Source organism: Haliotis rufescens, unplaced genomic scaffold, assembly GCF_023055435.1.
Source record: "Haliotis rufescens isolate VD_foot unplaced genomic scaffold, xgHalRufe1.0.p SCAF_2, whole genome shotgun sequence".
Classification (NCBI taxonomy): Eukaryota; Metazoa; Mollusca; class Gastropoda; order Lepetellida; family Haliotidae; genus Haliotis; species Haliotis rufescens.
This window is the reverse complement of record NW_025963890.1, coordinates 71,945,918-71,973,891: the sequence shown is the minus strand read 5'-3', so window position 1 is coordinate 71,973,891 and position 27,974 is coordinate 71,945,918. Positions and strand designations below refer to the sequence as shown.

The following is a 27,974-nucleotide window of genomic DNA, read 5'->3' as shown; positions in this document are numbered from 1 at the left end:
ATGTGGATAAAAAAACCTAACTTAAAACAAAAGAGTAAATTCTAGTTCATCAGATACATTGAAGATTACCCGATCCTGTTACATATTCCATTACCATTTCGCATTGTCTTCTAGTTCTTCTACTAACATTCTTTCTGGCTTCGAACTTGGATCCCCTTGGTTGTCATTAATGAAGAGTGTATGGTTTGTGATTGATATGCCGTGTGCGAAATACGCACAAAGTCGGAAAGCGCACGTAAAATCCCTACTTATAGTTTGGTAATTCTGTGTTGTGTTACTGAAAAACGCGTTTTCTTTCCATTATCATATAAAATATCTTGAAATTTAACCGCCAATTTGCAAATATTTAGGCTATTTTTTAGCATAATAATAAATTGATATTGACCCATTCCAAGTCCTACACAACCTTTTGCATATTATTTTTAACATTCCGCTCTGAAAAATAGCTATACAAAGTGAGATGATTTTCTATTTAAATACGTTGTACTATGTATCGCGGAGAGACATGACCCGAAAGATCACGATCGCAACAAAAACATTTTTAGCGGATGGTTCTTGAGCGTTAGCATTATCTCCCTTTGCCGGAAATAGATTCTAACCAATCAACACTTTGTTATCGATTGGATTTGAAAGCGGGAGTTTGAAGACCGATGAACCGCGATAGGGATAAGAAAATTAGAGTATTTTTATAAACAAACATGGCATCATCATCACAGTACGCCGACGCGTATAAATTGAAGCCTGACGTATTGGATAAAAGGAAGGCGCGTCTTCAAAGAAGATCAGTTGAATGGAAAAATCTCCGCTTCGAAGAAGTTGGCAAACGAAGGAAAATAGATCTTGACAATTTGTCACCGCTGCAAGAACAGGACCAAAACGTCACGAATCTTTCAAAATCATATGAAAACAAAACTCCGGTCAAGCCTACAAATGGTGGGTAGAACAGATCAAAAGTGTCCAGGATTGCCGCGTCCTCAGTTACTTCCCTGTCAGTGTCATTGTTTCGATGATCGTACGTTCCAAACGTCCAAGGCCCAATAGCGAAAATGCCTAAACTGTCCAAGGACTATGCTAACTGTATCAGTAGGGCTTGTACACGAACATGGGTACAACGATACAACAGCTCCCTCTCTTTTGTCGTTGGGAATCATGTACTCTTTGTCAATGAATCATTTGTTATCGATTGGGATGTACATGTATTTATGTAAGTTGTAAATGTGATATCTGACAGTCGTCTTGGTTATGATGTTAGTTACGAGTACGAAGGGTAGTTTTTTAGAACTGGTATCGGCAAAATGCATATCCATGCCTCCCATAATTTTATTTTATTAAATACAGGTCAATGTCTATTATGTACATGTAATGATGTATGGTTGTGACAGTTTTGTTATTGCCATTTCAGGGTTTCAGATCAGTTCATTTCCTAGGACATGGCCTACTGTCATCCAAAATGTCCACCTGTATAAATATTTTTTAAATTTGGTAGGCCAAAACTCAGCAAGAGATGCAGAAAAATGTCTCAGCAAAAGTGGAGAACATTTTGATATTGTCTCATGCCATTTCCCAAGGCATTTCCCAAGTCCAGGGCTGCATTTATACCATTGAAATTATTGGCACACAGGGTTTTACGTTGGTTCACAGACTTCATTATATTCATTTACTATGACATTGACACTGACTGAGATAAAGTAATGAAAATGTCCTCATGTCTTTCAGGCTAAATTTAGCTATCTAAAACATGCATCAGTGCAACCTATTGAAAAATGCAACCTCGTATTTTTGTCTATATGCACCAAGCGCATATCAAAAACTAAATAAATTGTGTCTGACTGACATGTACTTACTATGTGACACCGGCGTTACAACTTTGGTAATTTTATGGGACCAGGGTGCAACTTGGTTTTGTTTAATGCAATTTGGTTATCATGTCTACCTGCACCTGGTACAGGTGAAATGAAGTTCCTTATATCGAGCACTATATCTGCTCATCTTTCTCCTACGCAAAGTACATATATAGTTATATTCTTTGTATTTCCATCACTCATCTCTTACTTACATAATTATACAGTAAACGATACTTAATATATCAAAAACATACCAAACTACCCTGTTTGTATATTTTAAGCATACACCCAAAATACCACTAGTGGGATGATGCATTGGTGGATCACAATTCTTTACTTCTCGATACAAGTATCGATGACAGTTGCACACTAAATAAACAGTATTGATTATTACCTTAAATGTATTCTTTAATAAATACACTAACTACTAGTGAACATGAGCTGGGAAAATGTAAATATTTCATCCATATCACTATACTTGACACTGCAAACTGCACTACGCACCACAGATAAGAGCACATGCAAGTATCATGCTACGTATCCATTCATGAGCAAGGTATCATGATACATATCGGATCGCAGTTGGTGTATTGTCCCAGCCCTACAAAATACCCTAGTTATATTACTTCTTTGCAGCAGAGGCTTTTCCACAAGATTATTAGGTTATGTGTATAGAATATCCTACATTGTATGTAAAAACACTGGAATGAAATATACTGAAAATATTTAGGTTTACTCTGTGGTCAGAGAAAATGTCTTCTATTAGGACACCCACTGGACTTTGGCTAGGTCTTGACATTAGTAGTTGTCAACTGATCTTGAGGATATATTGTGTGATGTACCCTGTGTGTGAGCCTGTTCCCCGAGCTGTCAGGAAATGTGCAGAAAATAGGAACTGCATGTACAACTGGTGTCAAACACTTTAGCTCCCAATGTACCTCCTGTGGTCAAATGGACAGAGTGTTTGCCCAAAGAGTGGACGTTCATGGGTTCAAACCCCAACCAAATCTTTTCAAAAGACAGATAGATGATACTTGTTGTTACCCCGCCAGGTGCTGTGCACGTAAACTGCGTCATAGTATCTCAGTGGGCTTGCACTATAAAAATCAACATGCATTCACATCGCACCAACTGAGATCTGATACAAATCACAATACCTTACTTGCAATCTGATATGTATCACGATACTTGCATGTGCTCTTGTCTGTGATCCATAAGCCATCTTTTTCATAGACAGGATGGCCAAATACCTGGCACACTGACAATTTACAGTTGGCACTATGAAATATGATCGATACTTCTATCGAGAAGTAAAAAATCGCGATGCATCGATGTATCGTCCCACCACTAATAAGTGCATTAATACTGAGCACGATATTAAACTTCATTTCACTTTACCACGACCTAGCTCCCATAATATCTCAATGCAGACACCTGACTTGCAATATATTGCATCAAGTACTTTTGCCAATACACAACCCTATTAATCATTATCACCTTGCCTTCTTCTTTTCAGATAAGAAAAGCAAAGCAGATTTACTAAAGCAACGTTTAATTCAGTGGAAATTGGACAAAGAGCAGAAAAAGAAACAGGAAGCTCAAGATAAAGCCAAAAAAAACCAATTCAAGGTCTCTTCGAATATAAGGCGCACAGACAGTAATTTGTTCAGCAAAGATAAGGTAGGCAGAATTAAAACAAAGCATCATTCATGTTGAACTTGTAACTAAAACACAGGTTACCATGGTAACATGACTTTGAATTTATTATCATTTGAACTTTTTGTGTTTCAGACGAGTTCCAAGACGACAAGCATAAAATCAAAAGACACATCAACATCACTAAGGTCGAAGAGCTCAAGCAATACTAGTTCAAGGACTGAGGCTGCTACTTCTGCCCCACCTGCTAAACAAGCAGCAGCTCCAGTCACTAGACGCATGACAAGGTCAAACAACGATGCTACTCAGAAGAATAAAACTACTTCCAATAAGCAAACCAAGTCCAAACCAGCTGCACCAGTGAGTATCAGTGTTTTACACAAAGCAGAAATGCGCGTCCAGTATGCAAAAATGTCGAGAATGGACACATGAAAAGAACATGGTGCTTTCCAAGGGACTCACAAGTGATATTAATTGTATCAAATTTTTGAAAAGAAATATATAGTCCTGTAAAATCTCTGTCCTGTAAAGGTCCATCAAATCTGGCAGTACGGTACGCCATTTCATTACTTTACACATCTTCCTGAGGCAAGAGGGTGAACTGACTATAAAAGTCCAGTTTCAACCCTTGCCGAACTAGGCTGGTATTATGGAGTTACATTTTGGCTGGACTAACGAGTCTATGCATAGCCCAATCTAAATCGCGCACTCAAATTGAAATCCGGTTCGTAAACTGTCGTGCCGATTTCGATCGATTGCAGTATTTGCAAATCATGTGCACCACCCACTCGTTGTCAGCAGATATTTTCCAAATCTGTACAATTTTTTAATCAAGGTGCTGACGTGATTTGATGCATTTCGCGATGTAAGACCCGTTTTATCACAATATAGATCCTGATTATCGATCAGATCGTCCTGACTGGGCGCCACCATTTTGTGTAAAGCAAACACAAGCGATACGGGAGGTGGAACCTGATTGGTAGGCTTGGAAGGGTTATAACTGGTAATAGCCACTGTTGGCGCTGCAATCTAGCCCAGTAATTCCAGCGTAGTTCGGCAAAGGTGGAAACTGGACTTTTAAAGTCAGTTAACTCTCTTGCCTCGGGAAGATGTACTTTACAGGATCCGCATATTTCCTGTAAAGACCCTTGAAATTGGTGTCCCCCCAATTTTCGTAGATCAAGCTATAACCCTGGAGTATGTTTCTGTGTTTGATTAGGAAATTTCAGTTCTGTAAGCAATATTCCTGGTTTGTCACAGTCCTGTAGATAACCAGACAAACCAGCAGTTGATGTGTGCGATGTCCCACAAAATCTGCCCACTCAATCAAGACAAACACTTTGTTAAACCAAAGATGCTCATCACACAAATCAAAATCGCTTTGCATCCTACATGAATTATGCATACAACAATGTTTTATCATGAAAGAAACCAATTTCGTTCTTCATTATTCTTTGAGATTTATCATGTAGCTATCTTATTTCTGTGTAATATTTCAGGCTCCAGCCCCTCTTGTGCGTACTGCCCGCCAGACAAGATCGTCGGCCAAACTGAAGGGTTCACCCAAAGCATCTGTTGTCAATAGACCAACATTTGCCAGTAGTCAGAGTGAGTTTAGTCTGTCAGTTTGTTGCAACCAGTCAGGTCTCTTGAAAATGTACAATTTTAAAATTTATCCAATCTCACATTTTTGCATATCTCATTTCTTCCTCGATCCTATGTGGAAAAGTGCTTGGACCCTGTTTCCAGCTTCCAAAACAAAAACTGTGGGCATGAAGAGTATGTGTGTCTGCAAGGGGTCGTAACCATAGAGATGCTTGGGTGTGTTTGGCCGAATGTTTTTGTTTTAGAAGCTGGAAACAGGTTCAAGCACATTTCCACATAGGTTCGAAGAAGAAAAAATATATGTGCATAGTGTGAGATGGGATAAGTATATGAATATTCAATTTATATTAACATTTCCAATTTTCAATTCCACCTACAAAATGTGTTTTGTTTTCATGAAGTTACTTAGGTCAAATGATGTATGCCCTGTGTACTGGTGAGTTCCATGCAGACGTGAAACGGTTTCATACAACGATATGATACACTACAAAAACATTTTCTGCCTTGATACAATATGATACACTTACTAAAATAATTTACTTTCTTACTGATTGCTCATATTCAGAATATAGAAGCCTCAATGCTGAATAGCTGATAAGAAGTTCACCTTGTGCAACCTCCTTTGGAGATGTTCTCAGCTTTTCTTTCAGAGAGTTGTCGTATCCCAGTAAAAGATTGTTATTTTCCCTCATAAGTTGTTATTTCACTACAGAAAAAGTAACAACATCAGATGCTCCCCCGACGCGGACGACTCGCGGCAGGAAGCTGTCTCCCCAGTACAGCATAGACTTAGCCAAGGTGTCCACGGACCGGGGAGAGTCTTTTGCTCCAACAGACTTTGCTTTTGAGGCCCCAGAGAATGTGAAATCTTTCTCCTTCAAACCTCTGAGTCCTGCAAGTGCAAACAGCTTCCTTGATCCCCGCCGAGACTTGACGTCAACATCCTTCTTCCTGGAACCACCTTCAGGCAGGTCAGGCATCCCTCAACTTCATCATTCTAAACTAGATCGGGATTCACCTGGGTCTTTCTGTTTTTGAGTCCAATAGACTCTTGGTTATAATTTTGGGAGTCCAGGGCTGGCAGCACATGGAATGCTTCATTTTCCATTTCCAAGAATTTTGCTGATGTCCTATGCTCAAAAGCTTAAGGCTATTATTTATGGATGGGGGTTTCCAGGTTAGATGGAAGAATATCAACCTTTGTCACCGTTTTGACCAATTCCTGATTAAAAATTTGAAACCTGTGCAAAAGAACATTCTGTAATGGCTAATAGATGTCCTAGAGGGTATGGATTCAGTCTAAACCCTTTTTACTGTTTGGAAAACCCTGTGTTGAATTTTTCGAGGCTGCATAATTAGAGAAAACATTCCGACTGTCACTTTCCTGATCTGGTAAGCAACGCTCTGTTTGGTGGCATGACAGGTCATTCTGACGTGACCCTAAGTGGGATGTCCTCAGATCTTTGTTGATATTAGTGGTAGCAAGAACTACGATCTTATTTAATGAGATTGAATTCCAGCCTAGTTCAGCAAGGGTGGAAACTGAACTTCAGTGAACTCCCTTGCCTTGTGAACATGAGAGGTGACTTGCATTTGACTCAGTACAGGAACAATAAAGGGGATCCAAAAGGCATCAGTGCTTAGTTTTACCTCATAAAAAATACCTCATAATTTGAGAAAATGTGAACTGTAACCATGGTAACAAAGATCCAAATTTTAAACAAATAATGATGAGCTTTTCTCAGTTTGCCTGCCAAGGGTACTTAGTTTGGAATCCTAGATAAATCACTGTCAATAGAATAACTTTTGAGTGAGCGTGCTGACTCTGTATCGTGTGTTGTTGCGTGTGCAGATGCTCAACCCCCAAGTCCAGTAAGGAAGAGGATGCAGCATGCAACCAAGATGCTGATGACGAACAGACACATCAGAAGACACTGGTGGTGCACTCAGGTGAGTGTCTCGTGCCCTCGTCAGGAGACACAACATTTCAGACACTGTGGTACCTGATATCTGTACACTACACAATGTTCGGTGGCATGTGGTCCAGATTAACAAATCAGGCAAAGTTAAGAAAACTACGGAGGGTAGTTTGATGGGTTACTGTATTCAGCAAGCTTGACTCCTGAGTGTTTCTCGGCCTCGGTCCTATAACACACTGAATCACAGGTTACATGTGGAGGTTCATTATGCAAGTGATTTTGTTTGAAATATGCCTCTGTTTGCCAAGTGAATGTGTACCTGGTAGAAGTGAGTTGGATTTAACGCTGCTTTTAACAGTATTCTAGTTATATCACGTCGTGTCTGGAAAGCCCGAAGTGATGCAGGTCTCGGACGTTTACCACTTCGGTGAAACCCAAGAGAATGGGTATGGTGCTGACAAACCTAGAAACATAATCGGGGCGAAGCGGGGTTCGAACCCACAGGTTTCTGGCGTGCCCAAGGGACGCAACTCTGCACAACGAATAGCCGTGCCTTAGACAACTGGGCCACCCATGCCCCGTAACTGGTAGGATGAGATGGTAATGTGACTATAAACTTTCAAGGGCCTCATAGGCAGCTTGGGTTGTATACTTCCCAGGGAGCGGAGAATGAAATGAGTGCACACCGATACAATGACCTGGTTAATAATGTCGTAGCCCCATGAGTATACTGGCAGGTGTGGAATTACATGCTGTAGAAATATAATTGTTATTTTGTTCTTATTGGCACAGTTAAATACCAAAGGGCTCAACTAAACAGCTTTATCAGCAACCTGTCACACTTGTCACCCCATAAAAAAGATTGCTGTTTTGTTTTCTAGCTTCATCTGCTAGTGAATCCGATGAAGGCAGTACCACTGCAGTGAAGAGGACACCTCGAAGACAGACGAGGAGTCGATCCTCTCAGAGTTCAAGTACAGACTCGGATAGTGATGGAAACCGAGATGTGACTGCAGTGCAGATGACTCCCGTAGCAGAGAGCACTCAACAGGAGAAACCAGTCCAGATGGAGGTGGCTGAGGCATCAACTACAGCACCACCACCACCACCAACCACACCGCGACGGTCAAGGCGGACGTCAGTCAGGAGTGATGCCGCTGATAGCGATGCTGAGAAGATGTCTGATACCATGGCAGCAGAGGTGGCTTCACCACGCAAGTCTAGACGGTTGTCGGTCCATACTCAGGACAAGGATGTGGCTGCAGACACTGACAGCAAGGTGACCAATGATGAGAGTCGGACGCCAGTGAAAGCAACTAGGAGAAGGTCTGTGAGGAATGTGTCTGATTCTGATTCTGCTGTGGAGTCTGGTGATGCTTGTGAGAAGACAGGAACTCCACAAAAGACAAACACTCCAAAAAAGACTCCTACTCCACAAAAGACGAAAACTCCAAGGGGTACAAGGAGAAGCAAGAGAAATTCATCGGACTCTTCCCTCTTGGAGAAAATTCCAGAGCAGGGATCATCCATGGATGCGATTGAAGAAGAGAAAGTTACAGACTCAGATGATGTTTTCATTCCAGCCGTAACTGATGCAAATAATTCTGCTCCCCCTGACTCGACAAATCCTGAGGAATCGACTCCCTCTGTGAAGTCTGAGTCACAACCATCCAAAGAAGAGGTCCAGGAAGACTCCGAGACATCCAAATCTAGCCCTGTGAGAACGCGGCGGTGTTCCTTCTCGGATGCGGGATGTTTTCGTGAGCCAGGGGTGCCCATATCTGCCCAAAAGAGTGGGAGGAAGAGGAGGAGGACGGAAGCATCGGCCACTCCCAGCGAGGCAAAGAGTCCAGAGGAGTGGTCAGTGATAACAACATACTTTCGTTCAGATACACTGCTGGGTAAACGTAGAACATCTTGATATGTTGCTGAGAAGTGTGTCATACTATTATGTTTGGTGGTGTTGTGATACAGTCTTGTATCGAGAGACAAGGCCCACGATACGATACAATATTTACAAACCATGTATCGCGATACATGTTACCTCACGTTATTAGCAGAGCTGCTCAACAACCAGCTGACACAGATTCTCTAGACTTTCCTGGTTAGCTATAAAAAGCATTACAGCATAACATTCAGTGCCTTCTAGCCTATATGTTTCTGCCGACAATATCCTATCTTCGATCTCTGAAATTTAGGAATGTATGATTCATGTTGAGATTCACCTCCATTAAGAAACAATACCAACTTTATAAAATAAATAAAATATACGTATTGCACCCAGAGTATCGCCACCCCACCATATCGTTACACCTCTAACTATGTTGTTTAGAAATCTTGCCTTCAACCTACCCAGCAAGATCAGTCAGATTGTCATTACAAAGAACTCAAAGTACTTCAAAAACAGCGAGGGACACACACTTGCAATGTTTTCATGGTGCAGTTATATTTGTAGACCAACAACAAACAAAAAATGTGAGGAAGCATATTTCTTTTACTCGCTTCCACACATTGTGAAGACAGCCAGTGCATTATTAAATAAATGATCCCTCGCATCCTGTTTCCTTAATTACACTTGGTGCAATAGTCTAATTAGGGAAGTTCATTTACAGCCACATCTCATCAAGCTGCTCACTCAACACTGAATAGTCCAGACATATGCCAGCCTTAGAAAGCTATGACATTTCTTGTCAACTTCAACATGTATACATAAAAAAAACACTGACACTGAGTTACATTTCATCTCACGGCTTCCTATTTATAAACAATAAACATGAGCCAAAGTAGTTGTGCTTTTTGTATTTCTCAACAGTGTGTCACAAAACTTTCCAGTTAAGGCTTTTGTAAGCAACTCGCGATAATTTCATGGCACAAAACTTTCCAGTTAAGGTTTTTGTAAGCAACTCGCGATAATTTCATGGCACAAACCTTCCAGATTTACAGTATTTAAACTATGGGTTACATGTGTCTCTTGCAGGGTGAAAATCTTATCCACAAGTCCAATGATAGAGATGAGACGACGTACCCCAAAGGCACCCAGACTTTCAGGTACACCTGCTTTTGACATTGTGTTTCCTTACTGTTTTCCTTCAGACGTTTGACTTTCAGCCTATTTGCTGCATAACTTTTTTAATGTGAGCAGTGATTATAAACTCCTACCAGCATCCTCACTGTTATCCTGATCCTTGTCTCTCTTACAGAAGACTGTCTGACCCAGCCCCTCAACTTTGACGATGTCCTGGACGTGCCCCCGATGGAAGACTGTCCATCGACCATTTGTGCTATGGAGACTGAAGAACCAGCGTCTACAGGCGCCGACTCACAGACTGGCGCCACAAAGGAACCTGAGGCTGTCGCACCTACATCAGAGAAGACTAGCACCACTGAGGGAACAAAGAGCCCAGGTAAATTCCAAGATGTAAATCGATGGGAGTGTGTCTCAGTTGCTATGAAAAGGTCCCATGTTTGTTGTTAGAATAAACTTAAAAGAGAATAGCTGATACAATACTAATCACCATTCCAAAACTTAAATATATCCTTGGGGTACAAAACACTATTACTTGATGCGGGTAATTTTCTTTCCAGTTTGGGATTTCTTGCGGAAATTTGCCGTAGATGTGGGTCTGAATATTGACATGAGAAAACTGTGATACATCCTGTTCTATTTATAACTGTAAAATTGAAATTGATTTTTTGAAACCCAGCCAAAGCAGCAGTTGTTGCCAACGAGGCAGGCAAGGATGGAGGAGAGCATGATGTTCTCTACTTCCGCAACCTGCTCGTGTCAGAGACTGCCCGGCTCAATGAGCACATCATGCTGTGGAATAAAACAAAGGAGGAAGAGGCAGCCAACATTGCTGAAGATGGTGAGCTTATAAACATCTCTTAGAAATGAAAGAATTTTGCACATGTAACCATGCCAATCAAGGAAGAGATTTAAACTTTTTGAATCTTTCAGTGGGATATTTTGGTACAGATGCTGGTACCTTGATGAAGCAAGTGCTTAGGTACAAGTATCTGTGCCGACACGTTGCATTGAAAGAATATAAAGTTGAAATCTGTAAGTCAATCTATCTTTACTGGTACTACAGATTCTAAAATTGACTTTAAGAAGCTTCTCATAATTTTGTGTGTGTGTTCTCTTTTCCTATAGAAGGGGTGGGGGGTAGTCTTGTCACTCGTCAAGCTGAAGACCGGGTTCAAGTCCCTACATTGGGACAATGTGTGAAGCCTGTTTGTGGTGTATTACCTCTGTGATATGGCTGGAATATTTGCCATCTCACCTCACACACCTCACACCCTGCCACACCTCACTCAAACTCCCCCCAACCCCATCCCCACCTCATCCAAACTCCACCCCACCCCATCCCCACCTCATCCAAACTCCCCCCAACCCCATCCCCACCCAAACTCCATCCTCACCCCAACCTCTTCGTTCTATGCCATCAGAGTAACAAATTGTGAAGCAACTTGGGTATTACACCCCTAAAATCTGCCCTAACATTTTTGTCCCGATGCATGGTTAACCCTTCAAGTACTGGCAGTGAGATGACTTTATCCTGTTGCTGCAGTTGAGGGTCAGATCCGGACCACAGTGGGCCAGGCCCAGCTGCTCATTAACCAGCGCTTCAAGCAGTTCAGGGGCCTCGTGGACAACTGCCAGTTCAAGACCGGGGAGAAGGAGACCACATGCACCGATCTGCAGGGCTTCTGGGACATGATCTACTTCCAGGTAGCACCAATACAAATAACTCCCTTGACATACAGACCATTTCATATTCACTGGGACCTGTTATTTCTATAAAAAAAAAGTAATCCAGGTATTAAAGGAAAATAATTATTTGCCTTAGGTTTTGCAAAGAAAAAAAATGATATGCTAGACATGCTGGATGTCTTGAAGCAGTATGAGAAAAGAATTTGTCTCTGACTGAAGGGGCGGTAGGGTTCCAGTGGTTAAAGCTTTCGCTTGTCAAGCCGAAGACCCAGGTTTGAGTCCCTTCATGTGTACAAAGTGTGAAGCCTATTTCTGGTGTTCTCTGACGTGATATTGCATTTTCAAATATCTGTTTTGTCAAGTCACTGGATTAGTTGAACAAGTTACTTGACAAGACAGGACAAATATCCTTCAGGGTGCAATTTCCCATTGACAAGACTAAGATTAAAATGGGTTTGTGTGGTAAGATTAGCTATCTTATAACAAATAAAATGTGTTGATGGACTGTACCTTATACCCAAATGACAGTAACATACTTGTCCCAGGACAGTCACTGCTTAGTGAAATATTAAATCCATGTATATGTCCTTTGGTTTTAAACATACATGAAATCGCACCTGTCCTATATTGCACTATCATGTTGAGGAAATGCTCATGGGCATAGACCGAGCTTCGTCATTCCAAACATTTCATATTTTGACAGGTTGAGGATGTGGATAAGAAATTTGTTGACTTGAAAACTCTGCAAGCCAATAACTGGCAGGAAGTTAAACGTGTGGTGCCGGTGAAGAAGGTTCTCAAGGTAAGGGTTGAGGTGATGCACACAAGACATTATTCCAATGTTTCTCACAAGCTTCAAATGGCCTTTAATTTTGACACTCTGGCTTTGATAAGGTCTTGCATGTACAGTGGAACCCCGCTTATCCCAACCATGTATATCCGGGAACTTCACCGGATAATATTTACGTGAATGAGATAAGTACCAGATAACATGCTTCTTTACCCTCGAAATTTGTGAATTTCAATTACCAACTGTAGGAAAATACACACAATTGTGTCCCCCTTACTGAATAGCTGCCAGGGGTGATGATGTTTGTTTTACAATTCATCACCCGGCCACCAACATCAAAGATGTGGGGCCCCGTTAAGATGCAGGTTAGAATAGATCTTCAGCCACCGTAGGTTACTGTAAAAAGCGATTATGCTCGCGTAAGAGGCGACAACGGGATCGGGTGGTCAGGCACACTGACCTGGTTGATGTATGTCATTGTATCCCAATTGCGTAGATGCTCATGATGTCTGGTCCAGACTTAAAAACAGGCCACCGTCATATAGCTGGAATATTGCTAAGTGTGGCGTTAAACAACAAACAAACAAAAGGGATGGGTATCATTTGACCACTGTGATAATTTTGTCTCGATCATTAGTTGGGCAGTCATTGTCAATTGACAATGAGGTGAAGTTTGAGATAACCCTATTAATTAACATGCAATAAAAACGGTGACCAAGTGTTGGCACATTTAACATGTTATTTAGATATCTGTAAACTTGTTTATTCGGACAATATTTAAGAAAATGCTAGTGTCTAGATAAGCAAGGTTCAACTGTACTTGATATGAATCTGCTTTGAAAAGACCGCTTGATTTGGGAAAAGGCTTTGAATTTGGCAACAATTGTAATGTCTGTGGTTAAGTCTCCAGTGCTGTGTTGCAGAATACCATGTGAGGCAGGAATGAAAAACTAATGGCTGTCATTTCACATCCAATACTTTGGAATTTGGCTAAATCAGAGCATTGGTTATTCCCTCAGAAAAAGTCGGCTGCTCCGTCCAGACCCAAGGCAGGTGGCCCGTCCAAGTTTGCTGCCTTCCGAGCTCAGATGAAGAAGCAGAAGGAGGTGGAGGCGACATCGCCAGCTCAGGCTGCTGCACCGGCAGAAGCTGTGAAGGTGATTGACTTCGGCTTCTTCACCGTCACAAGTCCAGTCAAAAGCCCAGCCAAACACTGTGAAGGTAGGGTAGATCTGAAAGGTTCTTTGTTTGTTTGTTGTTTAACGCTGCACTAAGCAATATTCCAGCTATATGACAGCGGTCTGTAAATAATTAAGTCCGGACCAGACAATCCAGTGATTGTCATTGACATCATGAGCATCGATCCACACAATTGGGATACGATGACATGCATCAGCCAAGTCAGGGAGTCTGACCACCCGTAAGTTGCCTCTTACAACAAGCATAGTCGCCTTTTACAACAAACATGGGTTGCTGAAGACCTATTCTACCCCAGATCTTCACAGGTAGATTCTGAAAGATCATGTGAGCTTGTGAATTTTTATTGATGCAAGTCATTCAGCGTTGTTGGCACCGATAAACTTGTTACATTTTTTACTTCTTCTTCAGATTGACTTTATGGATTAAGCTGAAATTTTGTGGATATTTCAGACTATAAGAGGATACAAATTTAGTCAAGGCATCAAGATTGGAATTCGCCATTCAGGCATCTTTGATTGAAAACCAGAAAAATAAGAAAATCTTCTCAAAAACCTTCCTGGGCAACCTCTAGTTGTGTTGTACCAAGTTTGTCAAGACCTTGATCAGTCAGAATCAAATATGGCTGCCATTTTTGAAAAATCAACAACAAACAGTTGTCGTAAGAATCTTCTCAGAAACCACTGAACCAAGGAAGCTGATATGTCATGTGCTTGTTCACGCCAATAATGACATTTGAATGTGTTAAAGAGGTTTGAATCCCATTTTCAATATGGCCACCACATTAGCTATATTAAAGCGACAATTCATGGCCACTGCTCGGCCATTTCTGGTCAATATGCAATAGTGGATTCAGGGTGGGTGGAAGGGAGGTGTGTGTGTGTAAGAATGGAGGGAGAGGGTAGGGGGGGACTTTCTCCATAATGCAAGAGGGCACGAGTGGCCCTGTCGCCTAAGGTGCCACAATACAGAGTTGTATTCTTTGTCACATCAGAAACCTATGACTGTGGCTTCAAATCCTGGTTTGCCCCCATTTTCCTTTCCATGGGTGTCATGAGTGTCAGTCTTACCACTTCAGGCTTTCCTCAAACATGAAGCTGACGTGCTGTGAAATTACTGGAATACTGTTCAAAGCAGCATGAAACTCAACTCTCTCACTCAATCACTGACTCACTCAATAGTGCTAATGTTAATGCTACTTCATGTTTGTGATTTCTTCAGCTGGCTCTCCGGCCAAAGAAACGTCTCCAGTGGACTCACTATCCAAACCGACAAGTAGTGATGTAGCCTCCAGCCTCATCACCAAGACTCCGCGGAGGAAGAGCTACGTGCCAGCGGTCCCCAGCCCCCTGCTGTGTGACATCACCCCGAAACCTAAGCTCAGACGCAGCCTGGCCACCCCGTTAGTGAAGGGAGACCCTGGTGTCCCTCTGTCCCCGACGGGCGTGTTCACCCCACCCCATGCAGCCTCCCCGGTGCCAGCTGATACTAATGTCACACCTAAACGGTAAACAGAGATGCTAATCATTATGACTTTGGCATAAAAGTAACAATTTTGAACCTATAATGACACTATCATGCTTCCTCTGACAAGTTACAGTTTTTGTCATTTTTTATCAAATTATTTACAAGCATCTCATCACGGCAGTGTTTGAAATAATTTTAAAACCCAAGAAGACAGTCAGGCAGGTGAGCATTATAAATATTGAAAAAAGCTAAGAGAAAAATCACGTCATGATTCAGGTGAGCTGAAATGGGGTTTAATGTCGCGTCCAAGATTATTGCACTTATATAGCGACGTGCATGCACGTGTGTGTGTGTGTGGCTGCTTGTATTAGTCTGGACTGATGCCAATTTATAGTGCTAGCACACTGAGATACCATGTCGCAGTTTAACATGAATACCCCACTCAGACACAGTATACTGACTCCGAGCCGACCAGTCCTTGTTTTAGCCCCTTAATGCCGAGTGCCAAACAGGGTAACAACAAGTACCAACTTTTAACATCTTTTGGTATGATGCAGCCGAGGATGGAACCCCGGAACTTCCGCTCTCCGTCGGACACTCTACCCCTAGACCACGGAGGTGGTCTGATTCAGTTGAAATAATGCAAACAGTTACTTGACAATCTACAAGGAGCTATAGTAAAACTGAATACAAATGTAGTCTTAAAATTATCTGACAGACAGTCGGGCAGGTGGAGGAAAATTTCATGCAGTGCTGCTGCAACAGAAAAGTTAGCAGTCGCGAGCAGGCGGGCAGGCAGTTATTTCAGACACTGCCTCACGGAAGGAAATTGTTGATGCTCTAATGACATGAATCATTCTACATCAAGTCTATGCTGTGTCACAATCAGTGCAGAATTTCTTGTTACTCAAGGAAAGATCTAACATACTGAGATGGAAGTAGCCCTGGATATTCTATGTTATGCTGACCATGTTCTCTCTAAATTGTATCAATAATGATTTATTCTGGGGATAGTTTCCTGATGCAAAGTTCACCTACATTTTTTGTTACAGGAGAAGCATACGACTGAGGAAGTCCCTGTCGCTAACCCCTGTCAGCGACCAACCCACAGGATCTGCGGAGACCCCTGGCCTTGACCCTCGCTTCCTGCAGCCGTCGGGTGAGAGTGAGGCCAAGGGAGATGCCCACAACACGTCCGACCTGTCCATGTTCCTGCAGGAGACCACCACTCAGCATCACGACACTGACAATCACGATTCATCCTTCTCCAAGTTTTTCCAGCCTTCAGAAGGTAAGTCCTGCTTGTTGTTTACAAGCATGAATTTCAAAGGCTGTGTTATTTCTATTTTGATTGTAGATATTTACGTCATTAGTTTGATAAGTTGTTACACCTCTGGTACATTTAAAGTAAACGCAGGAAGTTTTAAACAAGATGTTGTGCATAAGCCTGTGGGTTCTTGTGTTCTCAGGATCAACTCAAAGAGAAGGTAAAAGATCTGTGCTCAAGAAGTTGCCATCCACTCAGCGGCGACGATCACGGCGTAGTGTCCAGTTTGCAAAGTCTCCTGGCAGTTCACCGGTCTCACATGCCAAACTGCCCTCCACCCCATACAACCGAGATGCATTAGGTGAGTGGGAGTCACGATGTGATTCTTATTTAGGAGATGAACCTGTTGTTTTGAAGTTGTGTTTTCTTTATGAGACTACTGCTGTTTCTTGGGGCTCAATTGATATTAGAATTTGTCTGGACATTGTCTGTAGTTAGATTCCTAGATGTTATCGTCAGATGACGAGTGTGAAAAATCTAATCAGCCTTAGAAACAAACAGTTTCAGTCCACTAGTCCTTATAATGATAACATATAGCAAAACCCCTAAAAATGGCAAATTTCTACTACCGGTAGTCCTTATGATACCTTTAGTATTAGGCAGTTTGGCAAGGACTACGGGACTAGTGCCAATTTCTAACGCTGCTAATTAATGTCTGTTAAATGATGGGCCTTTATCGCCTCCAACCCTGATTGAATATTGAATTAGGTTTTCTCCAATGTGGTGGAATAAGAGAATTACCAATGAGGTACGAGGAACTATGGATTATCTGACTTGTCTGGAGTGAATGAATGGTGAATGTCATCAGGCAGCCTGTTGCTCAGATGACGTCACATATTACATTAAGTAATACGTTACCACTGTTATACCGAGGCTGTTGTCTCCCACAACTGCTGCTATAGCGAAATCTACCACAGAGATCTCAATTACCTCATGCAGCACGTGCGTAGCCACCTAGCTGCCATGTGACACCCTTCACTCTTGTCTCCTTCGTCTGCTTAGCAAGACGTGTTTTCTCCTGCTGAAGCGTTCCTTGAAGATTTGGTGATATTTATTATAGTTTATTCTCTAATAAACTGTGCTTTTATGGGGCGTTGCGGTAGCTACGCTTGGTTATAATTTTCCCGCCAAACGGAAATTTTTTCCCGCCCTTTTTTCTATATACTTGCGGGGTTCGCGTATGCACGTTGTGTTTTACGTTTCCCCTGTTCTTGTATGTTTTGGGGGTTAACATAACTTATTTCTTTAATAAAAGTTATATGTGTATGTTATATGTTCACATTGCTCGTTTATTTTCTTGTGAAAATGTTCGTTTGTGAATCATTGTGGTGCGTGCGTTGTAACCATGTTTTGTTCTTTGTTTATAGCAAACAATCAATGTCTGACATGGATATGTCCCCAGTATCCACCCCCTCTACCCCTGCTCCTCGGAGTTATGGGGTGTGCAGAAAGTTTTTGTCGTCCCGGGATCCCCACGATCGTTGCCCGCGGTGCAGGGTTCCTTGCGGGGACACCCGGTGCATCCTGTGCGAAGGTCTGGGGCCTGCGGATTTTGAGCGGTACCGGCTGTACGTACAGTCCGTCTCCTCCCCTGTGGTGGCCGGTTCGTCCGGTCGGGGTCCCCGTGCGGGTACCACCTCCTCGGCTGCGGCGGATCCCCTTGCGGCCCTCGGGCTGTCTGGGGATTCCGTCGCCGCATTGTTGTCGAAACTTGTGGATTCCAAGCTGGCGGCCTTATCGCAAGATAGGCCGCTGGCTGTTTCCGTCCCCGGCCTCTTCGGTGGCCGCGGGGTCGGACGCGGGGTCCACCGGTAAAGCGGCGGATCTCTTGGCGGCCCGTGTGCTGTCCGGGGATTCCGTCGCTGCATTACTTGCATAACTTGTGGACTCCAAGCTGGCGGCCTTATCTCAGGATAGGCCGCTGGCTGTTCCGTCCCCGGCCACTTCGGTGGCCGCGGGGTCGGACGCGGGGTCCACCGGTACGGCGGCGGCTCCCGTGGTCACCGGTCCTTCCCCCGAACCGTTGCTCCCGCTATCGGTTTAGGACCGCGTGGCCATGGTTTATGACCTCTTTGAGGACATGCCCCGGCCGGTACCGCGGGGAATCCACGACTGTGGGTTCCTCCGAGGTATACGATGAGTCTTCCGACACGGCTTTCCCCGCATCAACCTTGCTGCGCAGTTTCAAGCCTTCCTTGGAGAACGCCTTCGCGGCGGCCTCCGGTCGGGGTCTCCCGTTGCCTCCGACGTCGTGGAGAAAGGGTTTATTCCCGGTACATGACCTTGCCTTTCCCGAGGCTGGTCCTACCGCGGAGGCCCATGTTGAGCGGTTGGGTGTCCGTGCCCCACCGGCTGCTACGGTAACGCAAGCTACCTTGCACCAGCTGGACGCCCTCGCTCGGCACTCCATGTCTCACGGAGACACTTACTTGGCTGCAGCGGCCCGTCTGGTCGAAGGTTCTCCCACGGACTGCTGCTGCTGCTGCGGCCGGTAGGTCTAAGGGGTCGGGTTCTTCTTCCTCTGGGAAGTAGCCCCGCCCTGAGGGCTCCGGTATGGGCAATCAGCTGCCCTTTCGCGGGAAGACGGGGAACTGGGGGAAGCCCAAGTCGTCGACGGACGGCAAGGGCCCCTCCAGGTGACTCTCACTGGAGGGGTTCGTATGCCGACAGCGCCAACTTCGGTTGGCCCTTAGGCGAACCCGAGTCACTTGGCCCTGGACAGTTGCGCCTGTCGCAACCTGTCAGGGCCCCCTCTCCTTCCCCAGTGGGAGCCAGACTCCAGACTTACTGGGAGAATTGGGAACAAGTGTTCGACGACCCGTGGGTGGTCAACACGATTCGGTACGGCTATCGGCTTGATCTCAAAGCGAATCCGCCGCTCACCGTTGCCCCGTTGGCAGGTTTCGATTCGGAAACCGATCTTCCCATCCTCGCCGATGCCATCGGCAGGTTGGTGGAGAAGGGGCAGTACGGGAGTTAGCTCTACCAGAAATAACACCGGGGTTTTACTCCAGGATATTTCTCGTTCCCAAGTAGGACAGTGCCGAACTCAGAATGATTCACACGTCCGCTCCCTGGCTGTTCACCCGGTTAACCACCCCCATAGTGGGGTTCCTCCACAGGAGGGGTGTCCGGTACTTCGCGTACCTGGACGACTCGCTAGTAGCAAATCGAATGACGGACACCCTGTCACGCCATCTCGATTTCGCACGTCGGCTCTTGGAGCAATTTGGGTGGATTATCAATCTCCCCAAGAGCGAGTTAACCCCTTCTCAGAACTTGCTGTTCATCGGAGGTCGGTTCAACACGGTGTCCCATCGCCTCTTTGTCCCCCCAGACCGGTGGCACAAAATTCAGGCGATGATTGCCAAAGTCTTAGCGGTGCAACAGACTGTTCACTTTTGGGAACAGCTGTTAGGGCTACTTGTATCAGCCCAGGACTGCACCGCACGGGGTCGTCTCCAACTCCGCCCGCTGCAACGGTTTTTAATCCAGTTGTTAGCAACGGAGGTGAACAGTGCGACCGTCGCCCTCCCGGATCGGCTCCGACCGCATCTGGAGTGGTGGACGGTCCCTTACATTGTCTTATCAGGAGTCTCTATGCGGCCCTACCGGGCCACGTTGACCCTGTATACAGACACCTCTCTAGTGGGCTGGGGCGCCCATCTAGAGGGGGAGGTGAGCTCGGGGCTGTGGTGCTTAGACGAACTAGGTCTTCACATCACTTGTCTCGAGTTCAAGGCAGTCATCAACGCAGTCAATCACTGGAAGCATCGTCTCGTCGACGCCCGGCTCATGCTGGCGACCGACAACACGACGGTAGTGTCCTATGTGAACAAACTGGGGGGAACCCACAGTCACTCGCTACTCGATCTCACGTTCGAGTTTTACGCTCTGGTGGACAGTGTCCCGTGCCAGATACGCGCCCGTCACATCCCAGGTGTGCGGAACGTACTGGCCGATGCTCTATCGAGGCCTCAGGATCCGAGCCCCACAGAGTGGATGCTGAACCCAGTAGTGTTTCAGTGGCTGTGCGAACGTTTGGGTCGTCCGATGGTCGACCTGTTCGCAACGCGGTTCAACAATCAACTCCCGTTGTTTGTATCACCAGTCCCGGTCTCGAGGGCCATCGATCACGATGCTCTCGCGTTAGACTGGACGGGCTTGGTCGCTTATGCTTGGTCGCTTATGCTTACCCCGCTACACATTCTAAGCCGGCTCCGAGGAGTTCGCTGTCGAATGTTACTGATCGCGCCCATGTGGCCGAACAGATCGTGGTACCCCGACTTGCTGACCCAGGTCACGCAGTCGCCACTTCCACTGCCTGTGAGACCGGATCTTGATCCACCCTCACACCCGTCAGCTTCATCCAAACGCAGGGCAGTTCAATCTGCACGCGTGGATGTTGTCACCGAGCGTCTGAGGAGTAAAGTTTTTTCTCGCCAGGCGTCTCGGGCATACGTTAGTATGCATCGTGATTCTACCCAGAAGGTGTATAATGCACGTTGGGTTATTTTCACGAAGTGGTGTTGTAAACATCACATTCATTCGCCAGATAAGGTATCTGTGCAGGATATTGCTCGTTTCATGTCTCACTTGCGAGAGACCCGGAAACTCTCCGGGGGTTCCATTGCCAACTATGTCTCGTCCGTTGCTACGGTACGGGACGTTGCTATGGGTACCAGTCTCTCCAAAGAGCCGGTGATACGGGGTATTATCAAGGGTTTCAAACAGCACGATCTTAAGAAGGGCCGCCTTCGGGCACCGGCCTGGGATCTTTGGCTAGTGTTGCAATCACTTACGGAAGCTCCGTATGAACCCTTGCATAGTGCTTCGTTCCGGCATGTGACTTGGAAAACAGCATTTCTCCTCTCCTTTGCCACGGCGGCACGTGTATCCGAAATTCATGCACTCGATGTCGCCAAGGTACGATTCGATAGGGGTGACGAAGGAGCGGTCCGCCTGGGCCTGCTCATGGGCTTCGTCGCCAAGAATCAGAGAGTCGGGCAAACGGAGAGAGAATTCACTGTAAGATCACTCAAAGAAATCTTACATCCTGCTGATACTGAGGACAGAGCGCTGTGTCCGGTTAGGGCCCTTAAGTATTATCTTAAGGCTTCGAATGAACGTAGACAAGGGCGTGACCGTCTGTTCATATCGTGTAACCCTAATCGCACGGTTGACATACCTCGCAACTCGATTGCGTTGTGGCTTCGTTCTGTCATCAATCTGGCGTACCGGTCTCGGGGGTTACCGGTAGCGGGGTCAAACCTGCACGAGATCAGGGCGCTAGCGGCAACATTTGCCCTACACTCGAATATCTCTGTTCGCAGAATATTACGAGGTTGTTACTGGCGTTCTGACTCGGTTTTTGCCAATCATTACCTCAAACAGGTCGCTGATGCCGTCGTGGAGAGTGTGCACCGTCTTGGCCCGCGGATCGCGGCGCAAGCGGGCACCTAAGGGGTGTGCCCAGCGCAATTCCGAACTCCTCAGGCGTCTGACCTTGCACGGTGGTCAATCTGGGTCTACTCCAATGTTCCCACTGCCGTGGGTACAGGAGTTGGGGTCCCGCAAACCAGCGCACTCACACCACAGGTGAGGGCGGCTTTTTGTGTGCTTTGTCCTTATTTGTATTTTGACAATTATGTCTTTAATTGTCTGTCGTGTATCCCAACCTTGTGATGCATGCTTACAAATACTGGAATTAGGTCACGCGCCTAATGCATACTTTAAGTAGGCTTGCTCTGGGATATACGGTCTGAATGAAATTAATTTCCCTCTTTTCGACTGTTTAACCTGATCTAAGATTAAGCTCACACGGATACAGTGTTCTCATCCGCTGTGGCGATGAAATACCTATCCAGTGGGGCCGTTTGGAGTCACCAATCGTTTTGGCAATGACGATTGAGCCTTACGGTATGCGCTTGACAGTGCTTTGGTATTCCTATAGGGTAACGCCTAGCTAGGTGCATGTGCATCGAGTGCTTCCGCCTTGGTGTTTACTTCCGCTGGTCGGAAGGAACGCTAGCAGTCAGGATTCGGGTTGTAGGTGCTCCCCACCGCCTACTGTGGTAGTCAGCCTCGGTATAACAGTGGTAACGTATTACTTAATGTAATTTGTAGAATTTTCCTATTCGGAATATTCTATAAGTAATACGTTACCACTGGGCTGCTGCCCGCCCGTCCGTCCCCCGAGCACTTGCTCTCGCAGGAGACAAGAGTGAAGGGTGTCACATGGCAGCTAGGTGGCTACGCACGTGCTGCATGAGGTAATTGAGATCTCTGTGGTAGATTTCGCTATAGCAGCAGTTGTGGGAGACAACAGCCTCGGTATAACAGTGGTAACGTATTACTTATAGAATATTCCGAATAGGAAAATTCTACAAAATTGATTTCTGACATCATTAACAATGGATGACATCATATCATCTTTTGATCAGCAATGAAGCACTGTGAAGTATGATGGCTCCAACTGACCAATCAACATTGAGAATCATTAAAAATGCACATGGTCAAATATCGGAAAGTTATTCCTGATGATTCTACCCTTATAGGTTATATCATTTGATATGATCTTGTGATCAATTCATTGCCCAAGTTTGGCTAAAGTTTATGAACAAATACATAGTGTAATTAGAATATTGAAGAGTTATTTCCCGATGACTGCATCAATGACCTTGTATTTCCAGTGCCCAAGCCACGTGGGAGCCATGGTGACTACCTGTTTACACCCCCTAAGGAGGAGACAGAGCCTTCAGTCGACACGACCCCAACACAACGAGGGAGACCGGTACGTTCACTCTTCATGCAGCACGGTGACCCAGTCACCTAAAACTTCGCTGTGAAGAGTTGTGTCCCTTGGACATACCAGAAACCTATGATTGTGGGTGCGAATCCCCCTGCGCCTGATTGTGTTTCTTGATTTGTTAGCACTGTACCTGTGCTTGTGGGTTTCACTAGGGTGGTTTATATATGAAACCATTATTATTTTGGGCTTTCCTCCCACATTCAATTGACATGCCATAATTTAACTCATCTTCCCGAGGCAAGGGCGTAAATTGACTATAAAAGTCCAGTTTCCACCCTTGCCAAACTAGGCTCGAATTTCCAGGCTTTTTCATAGCACCACCAGTGTTACGAGTTATGTCCCTCCTATTGACCAATAAGATTCCATCTCTTATATCACTTGCATTTGCTTCAAACAAAATGGCCGCACCCAGTCAAGGCGATCTGATCGATGATTAAGATCTATGTTGTTATAAAACAGGTCTTACCCTGCAACGTACATCCAATCAATTGAGCACCTTGATTAAAAACATGAAAAGATTTGCAAATTAGAGATAAACATACTGTGTTGTCAATGTAGAGCTAGGTTACCTGTAGATTTAACCGTGCTAAATTGATAAATGTTAAATTTAGCGCGGTTAAATCTACAGGTAACCTAGCTCTACATTGAAAACACAGTATGTTTATCTCCATTCTACCATGACTAAATAAAACGTGAACTCTTTGGTGTTAGCAAATATACTGAGTAAAGCGGCATGGGTTGAGTGGAGTGTTTTGACTGGGTTATCGATCTGAATTACGGAATCACCGAACAAAATATGGTGCGTATATACTCAAGCAGTTTGTTTACACCGTAATACTTCACTCTAACATATGACAGGCATTGGAAGCATATAAGCAGGGCAACTTGGTAAGCTTGAGGTGGGCATCCCTAAAGAAAACAAAGCAAGCTTTGCAAGGCTTTCGCTCTACATCATGCGTCACCATTATGACGTCATGTTGCTCATTGTGACGCAAAAGATATGACGTCACAGTCGTATATAGCGCTAAAATTCCAAGCTCTCTGTTGTTTCCAAAACATAAAAACATTCCCTTTGTTGATTTCTATTGTATTTTCTGCACGAAATGTATTGCCACACATCCTTTGAATATTGTAGTAACCGCATCTGTGCACTTTGTAACCTGTAATTGTAGATATAATTATTTAAATATGCCTACCGACAATGACTAAAAAAAGTACTATTCTTTGAATATTAGCTTCCGCGGTGATGAGGCCGTCAAACCAGCTGTTTCAATCAGAGGGGGTTTATTGTGATTTAATAGCCTCTGATTGACCAATCGGAATTGAGTAAATTCCAAATTCATGGTAGAATATCTATCAATGCCCACTTTGTGGTACATATCCTTTGCAAATCTTGCAGTTGACCAAAATCTGCACATTGAAATCCATGTTTATTAATGGATGTCTTGTTCATTAAGTGATTTTGATTGGACTATGCATAGACTCATTAGACCAGCCAAAATTTTAACTCTAGAATTCCAGCCTAGTTCAGCAAAGGTGGAAACTGGACTTTTATAGTTAGTTAACGCCTTTGCCTCGTGAAGATGCATATAACTGGAATACTTTTCAAAGTGGTGACCCGTAATAGGACGTCTTTGTTTAGAAGTAGAGAGAAATAAGACGCGATTTTAATGAGACTGAGGTACAAGGTTTGCTACTACAGTATTCGAATCCAGGAACCCCGAAACTTGTCTTTTGACATTAGGGTAATGACAAGGACCCCTTCTTTATCGCAAACACTGCAATGACATCCATACAATTCTTGGTAATATGGCGAATCATGCCACCGCTGTCATCGGTCTTGGACCCCCAAACTGATATTTCCCAAGGGAAATAGACAAATCCCTGCACTCCCCAAAATCTAACTCTTCACGCCTCTTGTTTCAGCGGCCGAGTCTCCTTTTCACCCCAGCCTGTCAGGACAGTGTAGCCGTTAGTGGAGATAACCTGATGGTGTTCACGCCCTGAATCTGTTTACCGTTTGTCTACGCAACCACACCTCACTGATCTGTTCACAGTACAGGAGGAGCCGATGGTGGCTCGGTCCACTGTGAAGTACAGAGATTTTAGAAGCCAGTATTTTAGATTGTGGAGAGCACTGGGTTTTAGTTGTCAAGAACACTGGAACATTATTGGTGATATTTTATACATAGTCAGGTAGGACGTAGTGTGTGTATCTCCGAGACAGCAGTTGTGTTTATATTTGGTGCCAAAATGGCTTGGTGAAGTCATAGCCTTAATTGGAGTTGGAAGTGCTGATAGATTAGGAATTATTGAAGATTATTATTAAGTATAGTTGACTTTCCATGAACTAAGAACGTTGTAAGATGTTTTGGATGTCTGTAACCTCTTTATCAGAGGTTGGCAAAGAATGTTTGGAGATTGTAATCTGATCTGGGCCCAGATCCACATTGTGATCTTAGCGCTAAGACAATCATAACTGCCACATGGACAACAGTCGTAGTGCTTATATCACTTTGTGGGACAGGACCCTTGGCCTAGTTCACAAAACAATCTTAGCGCTAAGACAATCTATAACACCCACATGGACAGTCGTAGTGCTAATGTCACTTTGTGGGATAGGACTATGGGCCCAATTCACAAAACGATCTTAGCGCTAAGACAGTCTATAACTCCCACATGGACGACAGTTGTAGTGCTAACAACGCTTTATGGGATAGCACTATGGGCCCAATTCACAAAACGATCTTAAAAGCTTCAACTGTTCTGGTCTGTGAAAGTATCCGAGTAAAGAATGTCATAGCGCTAAGATCTCTTTGTGCATAGGAACCCTTGCCACTGTAAGTATTAGTCTGTATATATAAAGTAATTGACCACTTGTGTATAGAACACTCACAGCTCGCTACTGGTAGAACAAATGAAAACAATGAAATGCGTACATGTATACGAATATGATATGTTGAATAACCACCAATCAGAGCGCAGGAGCGTTTTATAACTGGGCCTGTGTCAAGAGTTAAACTTCAGTATTGGACAGATGCAATCAGCTTGTATCCAAGGAATTAATATACTTAGTGACTTGGATTAATATTGGGCACTTTTGGTGTGGCTCAGAACGAAGTAAGAGGTTTACTGCAGCAGAAAGATGATTTTGACGTGGACGAATGCCTTAATTTCATACTTTGTAATGGATGGGATCGTCATGGTAATTTGTCATGTCATTTGTGTTTAGATTGTGTTAATATACACACTGTATTGATCTATCAACTTTTCCATTGTCAATGTTAGTTAGCCCAATGTAACAATACTAACATGCATATCATTCACTATTATTTCTGTTTCTCCTTTGTTTCTCTGACTGTCCTATCTTCTTTTCAAATCTCCTCACATACAGCTGTAAAAAGGCTTTCAAATGAACCTTAGAGAAAACAACATGCACTGTCAAGCCTGGATGAGTGTCAGAGTGTTATGATAGAACAATATTCCAGCCATATCGTGACAGGGGTCACCAGACTTGAGTTTTGATGACCGTGATACTAAAGGTCAGCACATAATGGTAGTCTGCTTGTCTGTGGGCTGGTGGCGTGTAGAAGAACGAATATCAAAGACGCCCAGATTTTACCTCCTGAATGACATTCCACTGAACCAATAATATAACATAAGGGTTAGTGCATGTCTAATGTTCACCAAGGCTTGTTAATGATTCTCACAACTTCCTTTGTTGATAGTAAAGGTTTTTGTGTTACTTTCTGAGGCTGCAAGACATTGTGGCCTTGTGTTGATTTTTAAGCCCGTCAGTCTCTTTTCTGCCTACTGCCTCTGAAGGGTGTAATATTGAGGAAAACAGTGGATTCAAGGGCTACAATAAGTCATCATCATCATCATCATCATCATCCACAATCCTCCAGTTAACCAGTTGTGTTATCCGAACTTATTTCTTTAATTCTGTGTATTTATTTGATAGCTACTGGTACTTGTTACTCATAAGATTCAGACCTAACATTAAATCCATTTGTTTTTTTATACGTACAGGACAGGTTGAATATTTAATGTGTACAGAGAATATCAAATAAATATGCTAAGTCTTGGAGGATCTCTTTGTTGTTTGTGTTGAGACCAGACACTCTGGAGGTCATGTCGCGTGCCACGCTGACCGCATCCATGGTCTAGTGGGGGAACGGGTCAGGGATTCGATCCCAGGCCGTGTCCTACCAAAAAAAGTTAAAGGATGGTACTTGTTGTTACCCTGTCTGGCGCTCAGCATTCAGGGGCTAAAACAAGGACTGGTCAGCTCGGAGTCAGTATACTGTGTCTGAGAGGGGTATTCATGTTATACTGTGGCATGGTATCTCAGCGTGCTAGCACCATAAAATCGGCATTAGTCCGGACTTGTACAAGCACGCACAAGAGCAATAATCTAATGCGACGTTAAACCCCATTTCACCTCATCTCATCTCTCATGCAGGGCTATGGTTCTGCTATTGTGTGAGGTGTGCCAAAATACCATGATTAGATGGGGTGAAATGGGGTTTAACGTCTCGTTCAAATTATTTCACTTCCATAAGGTGTGCGTTTGGGTCCTATTAATGCTGGTTTTATAGTTCTAGATAATCCACATATATACTGACTCTGAGCCGAGCACAG

At 44.2% G+C, this 27,974-nt stretch overlaps 1 protein-coding gene across 1 annotated transcript; it reads left to right on the top strand.

The window, feature by feature from the left end:
* Positions 1 to 613: 613 nt before the first annotated feature.
* Positions 614 to 27,418, top strand: LOC124133195 (flocculation protein FLO11). Its single transcript, XM_046497471.2, has 18 exons — positions 614 to 933; positions 3,361 to 3,524; positions 3,636 to 3,860; positions 5,000 to 5,108; positions 5,818 to 6,076; positions 6,958 to 7,055; positions 7,906 to 8,884; positions 10,002 to 10,072; positions 10,225 to 10,428; positions 10,729 to 10,890; positions 11,596 to 11,756; positions 12,442 to 12,540; positions 13,548 to 13,749; positions 14,947 to 15,232; positions 16,245 to 16,483; positions 16,662 to 16,820; positions 23,212 to 23,312; positions 25,257 to 27,418. Exons 1-18 carry the CDS (start codon positions 699 to 701, stop codon positions 25,335 to 25,337), a joined length of 3,834 nt encoding a protein of 1,277 aa, XP_046353427.2. The 5' UTR covers positions 614 to 698; the 3' UTR covers positions 25,338 to 27,418.
* The last annotated feature ends 556 nt before the right edge of the window (positions 27,419 to 27,974 follow it).

Excerpts from the sequence above, each read along its gene's own strand:
- LOC124133195 (XM_046497471.2), top strand. The coding sequence starts at position 699 with ATGGCATCATCATCACAGTACGCCGACGCGTATAAATTGAAGCCTGAC. Across the intron at positions 3,861-4,999 it reads AGTCCAAACCAGCTGCACCA|GCTCCAGCCCCTCTTGTGCG; the intron begins GTGAGTATCAGT and ends GTAATATTTCAG. Across the intron at positions 10,429-10,728 it reads TGAGGGAACAAAGAGCCCAG|CCAAAGCAGCAGTTGTTGCC; the intron begins GTAAATTCCAAG and ends TTTGAAACCCAG.